General features: G+C 51.3%; 1 protein-coding gene across 1 annotated transcript in view; it reads right to left on the reverse strand.

Moving 5' to 3' along the window:
• Nucleotides 1-15,462, reverse strand: part of LOC137815744 (uncharacterized) — a 43,992-nt gene that overhangs the window by 11,050 nt on the left and 17,480 nt on the right. The window contains exon 2 of the mRNA XM_068618855.1: nt 7,106-7,804. Coding sequence (XP_068474956.1) covers nt 7,106-7,804 — 699 coding nt within the window. The remainder of the gene's footprint in view (nt 1-7,105; nt 7,805-15,462) is intronic.

A 15,462-nucleotide genomic window follows, 5' to 3' on the forward strand; every position in this document is an offset into this window, starting at 1 on the left:
ACGCCCTTGCTGCTCCTGAAGAGCTTGACGCAGCTCCTCAGTCACCTTGCTGAGCTCCTCATTCCTGGCGCGAGAGGCGACCAGGTCCTCATGCATTCTCGCCTGCTCTATGCGTGAGGCTTCCACAGTTGCCTGCAACGAACGCATCATTTCTGCCATCTGCGCCATGGTCATGGCAGCGGCGCCTTCGGCAGCGACGGGCGCAACTGGACTTGAGCGATTGCTTCTCATTTTTCTCATGAAACTCAGCGAATCACAGAATGCAGCGGGCAACACTTACTTCAGCGACGATTGAGTCAGCGATCAATCAGAAAAACTGTGCGAAACTCCGGGAGAAAACTTAAGAACACCGCAAACCTTCAAAGAAACTCGCAACTTCACCGAACAAATCGCGCGAAAACAGCAGGAAAACCTTTCTTCACCGATCGAAAACCCAAACGAACGGTGTAAAACGCGAATTCACCGAACAAATTTCAAGCAAACAGCGGACGATGGTTGCACCAGCACACAACCACGCAGAAAACTTCGAAAACCTCCAACAACTCACGCTGTGGATGGGAGCAAGTTTTACATGGCCCCACGGTGGGCGCCTGATGATCCTGCCTGTTGACAAGAACGCTGGAAACTGCCTCGTCAAAGGATCGACGTGTGCACCACTTCACACCTCCATTCCTCTTCGAGATCCACCTCAAGAACCTGCAAAGAAACAGAGCGGCGCCGCTGCGGCCGATCGCACTCCAACGCCCAGTCAGTGACCGAATCACCAAATACTAAGAGTACAAGAACCGTGCAAATCCTCTCTCACAGTCAGCTCTATAACTCGCAAGCGTAAAGAGTATATCTGAACGTGCGTACCTCAGAAAGTTCGTTAAGAACTCTTATATACCTTGGTGACTTTCTCTCTCCTGGCAGTTACAGACTTGGACACGTGGCTCGTATCCAACTGTACACGTGCCATCATCTGGAGCCTCCTTAACTTGGGCGCTGCTTCTACTCTGGTTTTACTAAGTTACCTATGCATGGTACTGCCCAGTACATAGGCAACTTGGGAGTGCGATCTCTACTGGAACTGGCGAGTTAGGGTGCCCTCATACACCTTCCATGTGGTCTCGCCGGCCGCCTTCATAATCTGCTTCTCCTTCATCTTCGGCGATGTGCTTTTTCTGGCGATCTCCAATCGCTTGGTCGCCTGAGTTTACATCTGGCGACTTCATCTTCAACCCGGTGATCGCCTATTCTGGCATGCTGGAGATCGGAACACGCCAACTTAATAACTGGCGACTTCACGAGCCCCCCAACTTCCTTCCCTTCTGCCAACCTGGCGCCTTGCCAACACGCCTATACTGTAGCGGGATGCCACGTCATCTCTCCCCGACTACCAGGGCGGTACAAAGACGAAGGGCACCCATTGGTGGCCCTATCGTCCGCGCAGATGGGCATTCCTCGAGGAGGAATGCGGATTTGGATATTGAAGTCATTCTCCCTGTCGATGGCGCAGGAAGGCTCATCAGGATTGTGGCTCAGCAGGGACGTGAGGTGGCCCTGGGGCAGTAGAGTGGAGGTTTCAGCGAGCAACGCCAGGGGGGCCCAGTCGTAGACCCTGGCGTTGTCATGGAAGGAGGTAGCAACAGGCGGTGGTGGAGCTGGCGCACTCGCGGAAGGCTGTGCACCAGAGGATGAGGCAATTATACGCGCAGCTTGTTTCAAGCGAGCCATCGCGAGATAGCTGCAAATGGAGGAAAAACGAAAAGTCAGAATGAATGGAAGAAGAGGGAATGATGAATGTTTCAGTGAAAACAGAGAGGGCGAAGGAGAGAGGGATGCCCAGGTGAAAAGAGGAAGAAGAAGAAGCAGAAGTCAGAGCGAGAACGTGAAGAAACCCTAGCGCGGGTCGAGAGAGGGAAAATAGAGAAGATGAATGCATGACAACGAGAAAGACAAATGCAATCGGTAAAGATGACCCAAATAAGCCCAGGAAGAAGAAAACCATACCTTTGAATGATCGCGAGAGGTTTGGAGGTAGAAAACTTGAAGAAAGATGGGTGCGCAGAGAAAGAGCTCGCAGAAGGTCTGAGAGTAGATTGAAGAAGATGAAGGAACAGTGAAAGAGCGCGCCAATTTGAATAAGAGAAGCACTAGCAACGCACAACGCTGGCCGTCGATGGGGCCACGTGTCGCGAGATTAAGAAAGGAAGTCCAAACGTTAAAGAAGCAGCACGTGAGGTGGCACGTGATGCGGCCCCACTTGCCACGTGGACTGAGGGCACGACCACTTAGTCTCTTCGCCGAGAACGAGTTCACGACTCGAGACTGGGGGGCTTTGTATACGCAGGGAGCAACGTTTGGTGAGTGTGCCTAGACCAGCCACACCTGACGTTCTCCTAAGAGTATGCGGTTTTCCCGGGTGAGAGAAATATCCTAAGTTACTCCGCAAGGGCGTAACTTAGGCACACAAAGAGAAGCGCTAGAGCCCTTCCAGTAAGTGACACGTGTGTGGTTAGATGTGAGTTGCAGGCTCCACGTGTCATCATCTGAGAGGGGTGCGGTCCAGACAAAAGTGCACTCCGTACCACTAAGGGTACAGACAGGCGCAGCCAAGCGCAGAGACGCGCAGACATGCACAGACTCTCACGCTCTCACTACTGATTCTGCAGGTACACTATCTCTGAAAAGCATAACAGGGTTCTGACACATGCCAGAAAAGCATAACAGAATTTTGTTATGCCCAGAAACAGAGAGAGAGACATAAAAGGGGGGAATCAGGGAGAGATGAGGGGGACGAGAAAAAAGAGAGCAAGAGTTTTTCACACACACTGCTAGTTTTCTCATCTTTGGTGGTTCTGTGGACTAACTTGATCGTCGGAGTGCAAACGGCCGCTAGAGGCGTCGTCTGTGTGTTTTGCAGGTCACGTTTGGAGCATCAAGAGAAGGTTCTGAGGGTGATTCTGCAGAAGACGCAGTCGCGTAGACAGGGTAGAGAGTGCTACGAAGCGATTCCTCCACGTTCGAGTTGCCAGCAGGATCATTTTCAAACTGCGACCCCACACACCATGTCGTCGACGGGAAGGTCGTGCCCATGGACTTGGATGACGGAATCGCTGTCTCTCACCTGCCACCTTTACCTTTCGAGCTTTATAGTTATTTTTGCCATTCTGTGATAAACTTGTAACTCCCATGCACTTTGTCGGAACTTTGGATTTTGCATGACTAATTCGTGCCTTTGCGTTATCCAATTCTGTTTGTGTGATTTTACCTTCCTTTCTCATTTCCACGTGTTCCGATTGCTTGCCCCCCATCGCGTTCCTTTGTAGCTTGTTCCGCCTTCGTATCTATGAGGCCTCTGCTTCATGAAGGTGTCAGTGGCTTTGCCGTTATTGTAGCGCAAAAGTTGCGGCTTACTCCAGGCCCCAAACTTTCGGGATAAGGCCATACACCAATGCCCATGCCCACGGAGAGGCTTGTCGAACGGCGCCGTATCGTCCGTGGGGTGTCTCCAACTCCTAAGCGGCCTGTCCCTTGATTCTCGGTGCCTGGCGCCCACGCCTGAGGAGAGGTCTGCTACCGTAGCGCCGTATCGTCCTCAGGGTGTCTAAAAAAACGCCAGTCGCTAGGGGCGCTCAAAGCCCTCCGGGGGTCGTTCCTCCACGGTCTTTCCTCCCATGGGTATCGGGGAACGACCCCGCCAGCAATTCCCTTAGCCTTTGGCGATCTCGCCTCCCTCCGCAATCTTTCCTACCTGCGGGTATCGGGGAGGTGACGCTGCTAGTGATTAGCTTTGACTCCTTCGATTTCGTCTCCCTCCATAGTCTTACCTACCTGTGGGTATCGGGGAGGTGAAGCTGTTGATACTGGTATTGACGACGCCTTAAAACATTTCACAATGGTAATGCCTTCTACTTTGGCTACGCTTTCTCTTGGTAACGCCCTCTCCCTTGGCGACGCCACCTTCTCGGCGACGCCCTCTTGTATGAGCGACGCCCTCGATGTCTCGCCCGTGCCGCCCACGTGGCGCTTTTCGTATGGCTGATGGGACGTTCCCCACTTGAATAGGTTCTGACACCTCCTGAGTCTCTGATCCATTCTCGGCGGCGTGTCGTACCCCTGAGCATTCTGTCGATACGACATTTTCTGAGTGTTAACCAGTGGTGCCAGGACTATCCTCTCATTTTCTGCCACGTGGCTTAGTTGCATGGTTTACCCATTCGCGTCGTTTGGCGCTCTAACCGTAATATTTAATTCTTCCAAAATCTTGAACTGCTTCATCATCTCTGTGCTTTCGCGACATTCTTACGCCATCTTCCTCCTCTTAAAGAGCCACTCCGGTGTCCTTTCTAACCAACGTATTACTCGCCTTCCAGCGAACCATCTTCTTTCGACACTGTTCCGCCATGTTCTCACATTCCTTCCCCCAGGGTTACCATAAAGATCTGTATCCCTGGGCTTCAAGCAAGCTTCTGGATGAGTGCTCGGCCTTCTTTCCACCTGGCCATCAGGAAACACAAAGGAGAGTCGTGCTCTTATAACCACCGTGCCTTCGCGAGGAGGCAGACGATGACATCACCGTGCTCCCTTGCACCTTGGGGGAGCTGGTGTGTGGGGACGAACGCGCAACGACGGGATTCCTTTCTTTTACTTCTATCAGGTGGTGTTCCAGATCGTTGGTGTACGACTGCCCTTCTCCAGGTTCGAGAGGGAACTTCTGACGGAGATAAACGCTGCACCAGCCGAACTGTACCCCAACAGCTGGGCCTTTGTTAAGGCCTTTGACGTACTGTTCGGGTTCTGGGGTGTGTGCCCTCGGTTGATACCTTTCTCCACTTTTTCGAGGTGAAACGTCAAAGGAACAACCTGTGGGTGACCCTCAACAACGTTCCTGGTACGGTTCTCTTGACTCCCTTCCAAAGCTCCTTCACGGGGTGGAAGGGTAGGTTTTTCAAGATCTGCTGTTCTGATATCGTACCTTCCGCCCTGGATGGGTTCTCGCTGTACTGGGTGAGTGAGGCACGAGCCCTCAAGTCCAAACCCTTCAAGAAACTAAGCCCGAACGACCAGGTTGCGTGCCGGATTCTGGCTGAGGCGGGGGGCTTTGACTCCGCCACACTGATCAGTTTGGAGTTCAACGCCGGATTCCTCGAGAAGTACATATGTACAAGTGGCTAACTCCGAAAATTCTGCTTTTTACCTTCATTAGATTTTCTACGTGTTCTAACTCATGGGGCCCTCACTGCTCTTGTTTCCCTTGGTGCAGGTTCAAAGATAAACCCCAGCGGAGGTCACAGCTCACCCAGGCGTTGAGGCCCGAGACTGAAGCGTCGTCCTCCTCCCTGCCAAGGTCTGAAGGCCACTGAAGGCGTTTGTATTTTTTCTTTTTCTGTATGAGCACTGGGCCTGTAATGTCTGCCCTATTCACCTTGCTCCCGTTCCTTTCGAGCATACATGTAAATTTGACTCTGCTGCGCCATGCTTGATTTCTTTAACGCTGTTTTACCTTGCACACGCTTCATATACTACGCATTTTCCTCTGTCACCTTTCTTGGTGACGCGCTGCGTTTTTGGCGACGCTTTCTCTTGGCGACGCCTTCTTTCTTGGCGACGCCTTCTTTCTTGGCGACGCCTTCTCTCTTGGCGACGCATGTGCCTGGCGATGCCTGTCGCCACTTCGAAAGGGAAAAGATAAAGACTGAAAACCAAGACAAAGGTTTTTCATCGAACTTCTTTTCCTTTTTATTTGGGTAACCTCGTTAAAAAACCCCCGAGAGGGAAAAAGAGTGTCCCTTCAACTAAATTGTTACATGGCTGCTTACATAAGTCAACTAAAATAAAATTTTAAGTTGGCCGCATTCCAGCTGCGTGGGATGGGACCCCCCTCCAAGGTCTCTATGTTGTACGAACCGTTGCCCTTAGCCTCAGTAATTCTGAAGGGTCTGGTCCACTGGGAGACAGCTTATTCTCCAGCTCGTACGGATGAGCCTTCCTCATAACTAGGTCGCCAATCTGAAACTGCCGTGGCTTTACCTTAGAGCTGTATTGTCGCTCTACTCTTCTCTTCACTGCTTCGGCCTTTATTCTGGCTTCCTCCCTGGCTTCGTCCAGTAGGTCTAGGTTCACCCGCCTTTCTTCGTTGGATTCTTCCGCCACGAAGTTTTGGAAACGTGGTGAGCTTTCGTGAATCTCAACTAGGATCATCGCGTCCGACCCATACACTAAGCCGAAAGGCGTCTCCATGGTGGAAGATTGGGGCGTGGTGTGGTATGCCCACACGATCCTCGGCACCTCCTCCGTCCACGCTCCTTTGGCCTTTTCTAGCCTTCTCTTTAGCCCTCTCAGCAAAACTCTGTTTGCTGACTCTACCTGCCCATTAGTCTGGGGGTGTTCAACTGATGCGAACACCTGCTTGATGCCTACCTCAGCACATAGGTTTTCCTCAACTGCTGACTGGCGAACTGGATTTCGTTATCGGATATCAGCCGCCTAGGTACGCCGAAACGACACACAATATTACTTCCACACAAAGTGTTGGACTTTGTGCGCAGTGATCTGGGCCACGGGCTCCGCCTCTATCCACTTGGTGAAGTACTCGATGGCGACGATCAAGTACTTCATCTGCCTTATCACCAACGGAAACGGGCCTAGGATGTCGATCCCCCAGGTATGGAAAGGCCATGGGCTGTATATGGATCGTAGCTCCTCTGGCGGCGCCTTGTGCCAGTCTGCGTGTTTTTTGGCATTGCTTACAACGCTGGGCCGTGTCGCAACTGTTGGCCAATAAAACCCTGCGCGCACCACCTTAGAAGCTAAGGACCCTTCCGCCTACATGGCTCCCACAAATGCCTTCGTGGAGCTCCGTCATTATTTTGGTACACTCATCGCCGCTTACGCATGTTAAGATAGGGTGAGTGAAACCGTGTCTGAACAACACTCCGTCTATCAGGGTGTACCTTGCCGCATTTCTCTTAACCTCTTACCTTCTCAGGCTCCACTGGGAGAACCCCATCCGCCAGGTACCGCCTGTATGACGTCATCCAGGTGTCTCCTTCGGCTAAAACATGTATCTGCGCTCGCCTCCCTCCTTCGGTGTGTCCGTGTATACACTAATGTGAGGCACCTTCAACGTATCCTGATCAAGGAACGATGACTCATTGGCCTTCCTCTTGGCGGCGCTTATGTGGAGGACATCCACCCTGTTATCCTCTATGAATTTCCTCGGAGCCTTAAGCGTCTCTTGGATTACAGTCCTCTGCCTGCCCCCCTTGCCTGAGCTGGCCAGCTTAGCGAGCAGGTCAGCTCTGGCATTCTGCTCCCTTGGGACATGTACGAGATCAAGAGCACTGAAGGCTCCCCTTAGCGATTCGACGTACCTTAAATATGCTGCCATCTGCGGGTCTTTCGCCTGAAACTCACCCAACACTTGCCCTGTAACTAGTTGAGAGTCACTCTTCACTAAGAGGTTCCGCGCGCCCATCTCTTTGGCTAAAAGCATTCCTGCAATCAGGGCTTCACACTCAGCCTGATTATTACTGGCTTTGAAAGCGAAGCGCAGGGCCTGCTCGATCAGGACACCGTCTGGTCCTTCCAAGACTATTCTCGCACCACTTCCTTGTTGGTTGGAAGAGCCGTCCACTGAGAGCGACCACTGCGAGCCCTGCCTCCACCTCCTGTTCGCCTCCGGGCGACAGTTCTGCAACGAAATCTGCGTAACCTGCCCTTTGATGGATCCTCTGGGCTCATACTGGATGTCGAATTCTGAAAGCTCCACCGCCCAGCGCACCATCCTTCCAGCTACATCGGGCTTCTGCAGTACCTTCTGTATGGGGAGGTTTGTCCATCACTGCCACCGGGAAGCTGTGGAAGTAATGACGAACCTCCTGGCGGAAAACACCACCGCCAGCGCTGCCTTCTCCAATGCCTGGTACCTCATCTTCGCACCTTGTAGGGCCTTCTTACGAAGTAGATAGGGCCTTTGAATCTGGTCCTGTTCTTGGACTAACACAGAGCTGATAGCTCGTTCCGTCACCGTGACGTACAGCCGGAGGGGCACGCCTTCCTACCGGTTTGCAGAGGACCGGTGGCGCCGCTAGGTATTCTTTTAGCTTGATGAAAGCCGCTTCGCATTCGTCCGTCCATGCGAAACGACTATTCCTCTTAAGGCACTGGAAATATGGGTGCCCCTTCTCTCCTCCGGCAGAAACGAACCTCGAGAGTGCCGCCATCCCGCCCCGTCAGCTGCTGTACTTCCTTACTGACGTCGGGCTACGCATGGCGATGATCGCTGCGCATTTGTCGGGATTCGCCTCTATCCCCCTCTCCGTGAGCATGAAACCTAGGAAACCTCCCGGCCTCTACCCCAAAGACACACTTCTCGGGTTTAGTTTGAGGCGGTACTTGGATATAGTGACGAATAATTCCTCCAGGTCTGCCACATGTTGTGCCTTATCCTTCCGACGCCACTACCATATCATCCACGTAGGCGTATACGTTTCTTCCTAAACATGGGTGCTAGGACCTTGTCCATCAGCCTTTGGTAGGTGGCGCCCGCATTCTTCAAGCCGAAAGGCATCACCTTGTAAACAATAACTGTTGGTTTCCGTCATGAATGCGGTTTTGCTTTCGTCTCTCGGGTGCATTTTAATCTGGTTGTACCCCGAGAAAGCATCCAGGAAACTTAGCACCTTGCTGCCGGAGGCGCTATCTACCAACACGTCAATGCTGGGCAGCGGGTACGAGTCCTTTGGGCACGCCTTGTTTAGGTCTGTGAAGTCCACGCACATCCTCAACTTCCCATTCGCCTTCTTTACTAGAACGACGTTGGCTAGCCACTCGGGGTATTGGATTTCCCTGATGTGGCCAGCCCTCAACAGCTTCTGCGTTTCTTCGCGTACCACCAGCTGCCTCTCTTCATTGAACTTTCTCCTCCTTTGGCGCACGGGGCGAACCGTGGCGTCCATGCTGAGGTGATGCATAAGAAATCAGGTCGATGCCAGGCATGTCCGAGGCAGACCACGCAAAGGCGTCCAAATGGCGTGAGATCACCTCTGCCACCGCCTCCTGCTCTTCTTGGCCCAGCAGACGCCCTAGTTTAAACGTCTTGCCGCCAATCTCCCTCTCCACGGCGTTAGCCGCCTGTTGATCCCGCTATTACCCTGAATGGGCGCGCCCTCTTCCACGGGCGCCGTATCGTCAGGTCTCTCCTCCATCAGTGTATCTACCTCGGGCGTGGCCTCAACAGGCGTTGACCCGGAGGGCGTTGCCTCTATCATCGTCGCGTCGACACTTGGCGGACGTTCAAACACCATGAACACGCTCTTCTTCGATTTTAAGTTTTCATAACACTTCCGCGCTTCCTCCTGATCCGACTTGATAACTATGACCTTGCCGCTAAGGTCTGGCAGCTTCATCTTCATATGACGTGTGGAGGATACCGCATTGAGCCTATTCAGCGCCGGTCTCCCCAACAAGATGTTGTAGGCGGAATGAGCGTTCACGACCAAGTATCGTATGCTTTCGGTGCGCGAGGCTTCCCCATCTGTGAATGTCGTCCGCAGTTCCAAGTAGCCTCGGACTTCCACTTGGTTGTCTGCGAACCCATATAGGCAGCCTGTGTAGGGCCTCAGAAGGTCAGGGGACAATCGCAGCTTGTTGAATGTCGACAAGAACATGACGTCTGCTGAACTTCCCTGATCGACCAGAACCCTATGCACCTTTCTTCCGTGTGACGACTGAGATGACAACGGGGTCGTTGTCGTGGGGTACCACATCTCGGAGATCCCTCTCGTGAACACGAGGTCCGACTCCCATGGCTCACCCGAGATTCTCTCTTCAATTGAATTGACCCCCCTCGCGTATTTCTTCCGCTGGGAGGCGGTGGGTCCCCGCCGGAAAAACCTCCAGCAATGGTGTGACCTCGCCAAGAACAGGCATCTCGTGCTTGCTCCTCTGTTGGTGCCGGCAGGGCGGCGGTCGCGGCGGGTTCTGCGACGTAATCCTTCAGAAACCCGCCTCACCAGCTCATCAAGCTGATAACCCAACGAGAGGCAGTTGTCAATGTGATGACCGAAAGCCTCGTGGAACTCGCACCAGGAGTCTTTCCGTGGCCCTAACACCTTGTCAGTTTTCGCCGGTCGCCTCAACCTCTCAGCTATATTAGGCACGGCGATCAGGTCCTTCAGTCCACCACAAAGTTGTACCTCGCCGGTCTCGCCCTCTCTCTGACTGGGCGATCCCCTCCTGCTGGACCCCTGGGCTGGGGTTTCCTGGTCTCATAGGGGCGTCTCCCCTCTGGCTTTTTCCTCCCCGTCGTGGTCTCATTGACCCTGACGGGCTGAGCCCGTGTTTGCGCTCTCGGGCGCGAAGGTACCACGCTGGTGCGCTTCTCGCACACCTCTCCTTCAGAGGCGATATGTTCCACCGCCCGACGCCGTATTTCAGCAAAAGTCCTTGGTCGTTGCGAATAATAGATTCGCAAAAAGGGCCAGGACATACGCCTTTCCTAAAGGCATACACAATCATGGGCTCCTCCGTCGTGCCCACTTTCACCACTTGGGACCCGAACCGTTGATATACTCCTTCAAACTTTCCCCTTGGTATTGCTTCACATCAAACAGATCGTAAGATACCGGCGGCGGGGCCCTGTTCGCCAGGTATTGCTCTCTAAACAACTGGGACAGCTGTTGGAAAGAGGTGATATGGCCGCTAGGAAGGCTGATAAACCAATCCATGGCCATTCCTGTCAAAGTACTCATGAAGAGCTTGCACCTTGCGCGCGTCAGAACCGCCCACTAACACCATTTGTGTGTGGAACGCCGTGAGATGCGCCTCAGGGTCCTCCATCCCAGTGAAAATCGCCTTAGGTCCTGCGAAGGTGTTGGGGATCGGCGCGTCCAGGATCTCCTGCGAGAAGGGAGTAGAGAACTCCCTTGGTGGATGAGATGCTCCACCTCTTCGTTCTCGCGCTGCACCTGATTGTTCCTCAGACTCCGACGCAACTCCTCATTCACGCGACGGAGCTTCGTCGTTTCTCACATGCGAGGCGTCAAGATCCGCCTGCATGCGCTCTTGCTCTATCTTCGAATCCGCCATATCATCCTGCAGCCCCCGCATTATCTCCAGGACCTGCTGCATGGACATTTCTTCTCCCGCAGCGCGTGCGGTCTCGTCTAGTGGTGGCCATTCTTCACTGTTTCTCAAACGTGATCGTGACTTGATAGATCTTTTCGAACTTGCGATGGGACCAATGTTTTATATCGGCCCCACGGTGGGCGCCAAATGTTCCGTCCGGTTGACTGGGACGTCTTCGTGCGCGACCTCAACCGTCAGCTAGGGACTCCTTCCCACTGGTTACCTGTGGATTCCTGCAAAAAGAGGACAAAAGGGCGCCCTAGCGGCCGTTTGCACTCCGACGCTCAAGTCAGCCAGCAAGAAACACCAAAACTGTGCACCTCCGTCTCTGAGCACCGCGTATGGCACTCTGAAGGTCTTAAAAATGAAACTGTGTCTAGTGTGTATTTCTCCTTCTGGCAAAGCTCTTTCCCTAGTCCCTTGTGCGTAACCTCAAGGCTCGAGCAAGCAACTAGAGAGTTTCTGGTCAGTTTGCCAAAAGTTCGAACCCCGTTTCCAACATTCTCAGCGCTATTTAAACTACCCAAGCATTTAAAGCGCCTTAAAGCGCTTTTAATCACAAACGTAACGCACTAATTAACGCGTCTAATTAGAAAACGTAGCGCATTTAAGACGTTGAAACGCTTGGGAGCCTTTATAGTACCTGAAACGCTCGAAACAGAAACTGTATTGAATGACTTTAATTACCTGGTACCTGACTAAAGGGTGTTTCTATTCTGACCTGGCTGTCGTACACGTGGAGGGCCTCACAACGCCATGACCCCATCTGGGGACGTTTCTGCCCATCGGGGACGTTTCTACGTGTGAGTCCTCCTGCTTGGGAGTGCTACTGCGCAAGGGGTGACTTTTTGGGTGCCAACTCATGCCCCAATCATCTAGTCACTCACTTTGAGAGCGTATCTGCCTTCCTCTCGTACCCTGCACCTGGCTACCCTGGGCGTGACCCTCCTCTTGAGTCGTATCTGTCCCAAAGGCGTCTCTGGGGGGCAGGGGTACTTCACGAGTCGGGCTGCCCTACACTGGTGCTGTCACTATGGCCTTGAAGCCACCTTTTCCTTCTCTTCATCACTATTCCTGGTTATCAGGGTCTGAGGCCTTCCCACGGCGTGCCCCCTCCATGGTCTTTCCTACCCATGGGTGTCGGGAATGGCGTGTGGTCACCTTGCTTTTGTGTTATTCCACCTTGGCGACACCATGCTAGGCGACGCCTTATCCTGGCGACGTCCTGCTAGGCGACGCCTTATCTTGGCGATCCTTTCTGTTGGCAACGCTTCCTCTTGGCGACGCCTGCGCTTGGCGTCACCCCACCGGGCGACGCCTTACGTTGACTTTGACTTCGACGCTGACTTTGACCTTGACTTTGTCAACGCCCGGGTACGGGACGGTACAAAAATGTACATTACAAACACTAATCAAATTAAGTATAATCCCTACACTATTGATCAACTATCCTAGAGTTATAAAAATTTATGAAATATGTGAACAAAGAATGTCTCACATATGTTATGGCTTCCGAACTCATTGGTATTTCTTCCGTGAATAACTGCATTTCAAAATATAGTTGACATAAATTATTTTTAAGATACATATATGTTCAAGAATTATAAAAATAATTTAACATATCATGTTACCTCTTTCCAACCAGTTTTAACACCTAGTCTTACAATGGTAGTCATCCATTGCATAACGTAATAACCACACTCATAGCTTCCTTGTTTATTACACTATAATTCAATAAAAAGTAAAAGTTAGTATATTGATAAACAATGAAAAGAGAAAGAAAAAAAATTACAAACCTTTATTCTTATCCAGTTTTAGGATGTTATATCCACGCCATGAACTGGTTAATACAAAAAACCTCATTAGTATATGGGTAGTTAGTAACATAGAGAGTTATGTTTATAGTGTACTGCGTATCAATGATAATCTTAAGATTTGTAGGTATCTTCTTGTGTAGGGAACAGAACCACACAGCAGTCTTATCAACCATTGATAAGACAAGTAACTGCCAACGATGCCTATATCATTCATGAAAAGAGTTAATAAATATTTAAAATATTAAATATTAGTAATTGACGACATATAATTAAACTTACTCATTAATATAAGGGCATAAATAATTTTATTTTCCCTCTTTTTCCAGGGTGTTAGTGATGTATGGTTCGGTCTCATATTCCTTTGGTCCAATGGGATTAGTATATGCAGGATCTAAGAATCCATCATTAGTGCAGAAAGGCTAAACAAGGGCAGATATTTTATATTTACAAGGGCGGTTATAGAGTTGCATTTGATAAGCACGCATTCGTAAATCCAAGAGATACAAGTGCGGCTATGTAGCCGCATTTGTAAATACTATTGATAAGGGCAGCTATTTTTGGTAGTCGCACTTGTATGTACTTCTCAATCAAGTTAGAGGGTTTAGGGGTATAACATTTACAAGTGCGGCTATTACCATAACCTTACTTGTAAATCACATTTATGAATGCGACTATGGTAATAGTCGAACTTGTAAATCCTGCGCTGGATTTATAAGTGCGGCTATGGTAAATAGCTGCCTTTGTAAATAGTGGGTTTTTTTGTAGTGCAATCTGTTTTTGTACCGCCCTGGTAGTCGGAAGTGATGATGTGGCATCGAGCTATTATATAGGCGTGTTGCATGGGACACCTGGCTGGCAGAAGGGAAGGAAGTCGGGGGGTTCGTGTAGTTGCTAGTTACTAAGTTGGCGTGCTCCGATCTCCAGCATACCTAAACCGGCGGTCACCGGGTTGAAGATGAAGTCGCCAGATGTGAACCCAGGCGACCAAGTGATTAGAGATCGCCGAAACAAGGACATCGCCGAAGATGAAGGCAGATAGTCATTTCCCAGCTGGCCAGAGGATGAGGTCGGGAGACAGCTTACTTGAACATATACGGTGAAGCAGGTAGGGCAGATCATGAAGGCGGCCAGTGAGACCACAGGGAAGGTGTGTACGAAGGCACCCGAACTCGCCATCCAGAAGAGATCACGCTCCAAGGCAACTATGCACTGAGTAATATCATGCATAAGTAACGGAGCCAAAAGACCTGAAAGAGTAAGAAGTAACGCCCAAGTCAAGGATGCTCCAGATGATGGCACATGTACAGCTGGATGCGAGCCACGTGTCCAGATGTGTAACTGCCTGGAGAGAGAAAGTGCCCAGGTATATAAGAGTTTCCAACGAACTTTTGAGGTACGCACGTTCAGATTGTTTCTTTACGCTTGCGAGTCTTGAGTACACTGAGAGAGAACTGGTCACGGTTCCTTAGAGTTCTTGAGTTTTACTCTTAAGTAATTGGTGGTTCAGTCGCTGACTTGGGCGTCGGAGCGTGATCGGCCGCAGCGGCGCCGTTTCGTCTTTTACAGGATCTTGAGGTGGATCGCGGTGAAGGACGGAGGCTGACACGACGCATAAGTCGATCCAAGTTTGACGAGGCAAAGCTCCAGCGTTTTGGTCAACAGGCAGGATCATCAGGCGCCCACCGTGGGGCCGTGTAAAACCTGTTCCCATCCACAGCGTGAGTTCTTGGAGGTTTCTGTGGTTTCTATTTGGTTGTGTGCTGGTGCAACCATTTTCCGCTGTTCATCTAAGTTTTGTTCGGTAGTTTCGCGTTTTCCACCGTTCGTTTGAGTTTGTTCGGTGAGGTGAGGTTTTTTTGTTGCTGACGCGAGTTTTAATCGGTGAGATCTGAGTTCTGTTGCTCGTTTGGACTTTCGTGGAAGAAGCATTGGTTTTTGGTGGAGTTGCGAGTTTCTGTGAAGGTTCGTTGTGTTCTTGAGGCTTTTCGAAGCTTCGCGAAGTTCTGACCGATTGATCGCTGAATCGATCGTCGCTGAAGAGGGTGTTGTTCATCGCTCTCTGTGATTCGTCAAGATGTGAGAAAAATGAGAAGCAACCGTTCAAGTCCAGTTGCGCCCGTTGCTGCTAAAGGCGCCATGACTATGGCGCAGATGGTGGAAATCATGCGTTCGCTGCAGGCGAATGTGGAAGCCTCGCGTATAGAGCAGGCGAGAATGCACGAAGACCTGGTCGCCTCTCGGGCCAGGAATGAAGAGCTTAGCAGAGTGACTGAGGAACTGCGTCAAGCTCTTCAGGAGCAGCGAGGGCGTCCAGTCGCTGAAGAGGTCGCGCCGTCAACGCCGCCTCACATTTTTCCCATGCCTTTCGCTCAGGCGATTACAGACACGCCTATCCCTGCGAGTGTGGTACCTGTGAAGGCTGTTTTTACCGGCGTGGAGAATCCTGAGGCACATCTCACCACGTTTCATACGCAGATGATGCTGTCAGGAGGATCAGACGCCGTGTACTGCAAGATGTTTGTGAACACAC

The sequence above is a fragment of the Phaseolus vulgaris genome, chromosome 1 (assembly GCF_000499845.2).
Source record: "Phaseolus vulgaris cultivar G19833 chromosome 1, P. vulgaris v2.0, whole genome shotgun sequence".
NCBI lineage: Eukaryota > Viridiplantae > Streptophyta > Magnoliopsida > Fabales > Fabaceae > Phaseolus > Phaseolus vulgaris.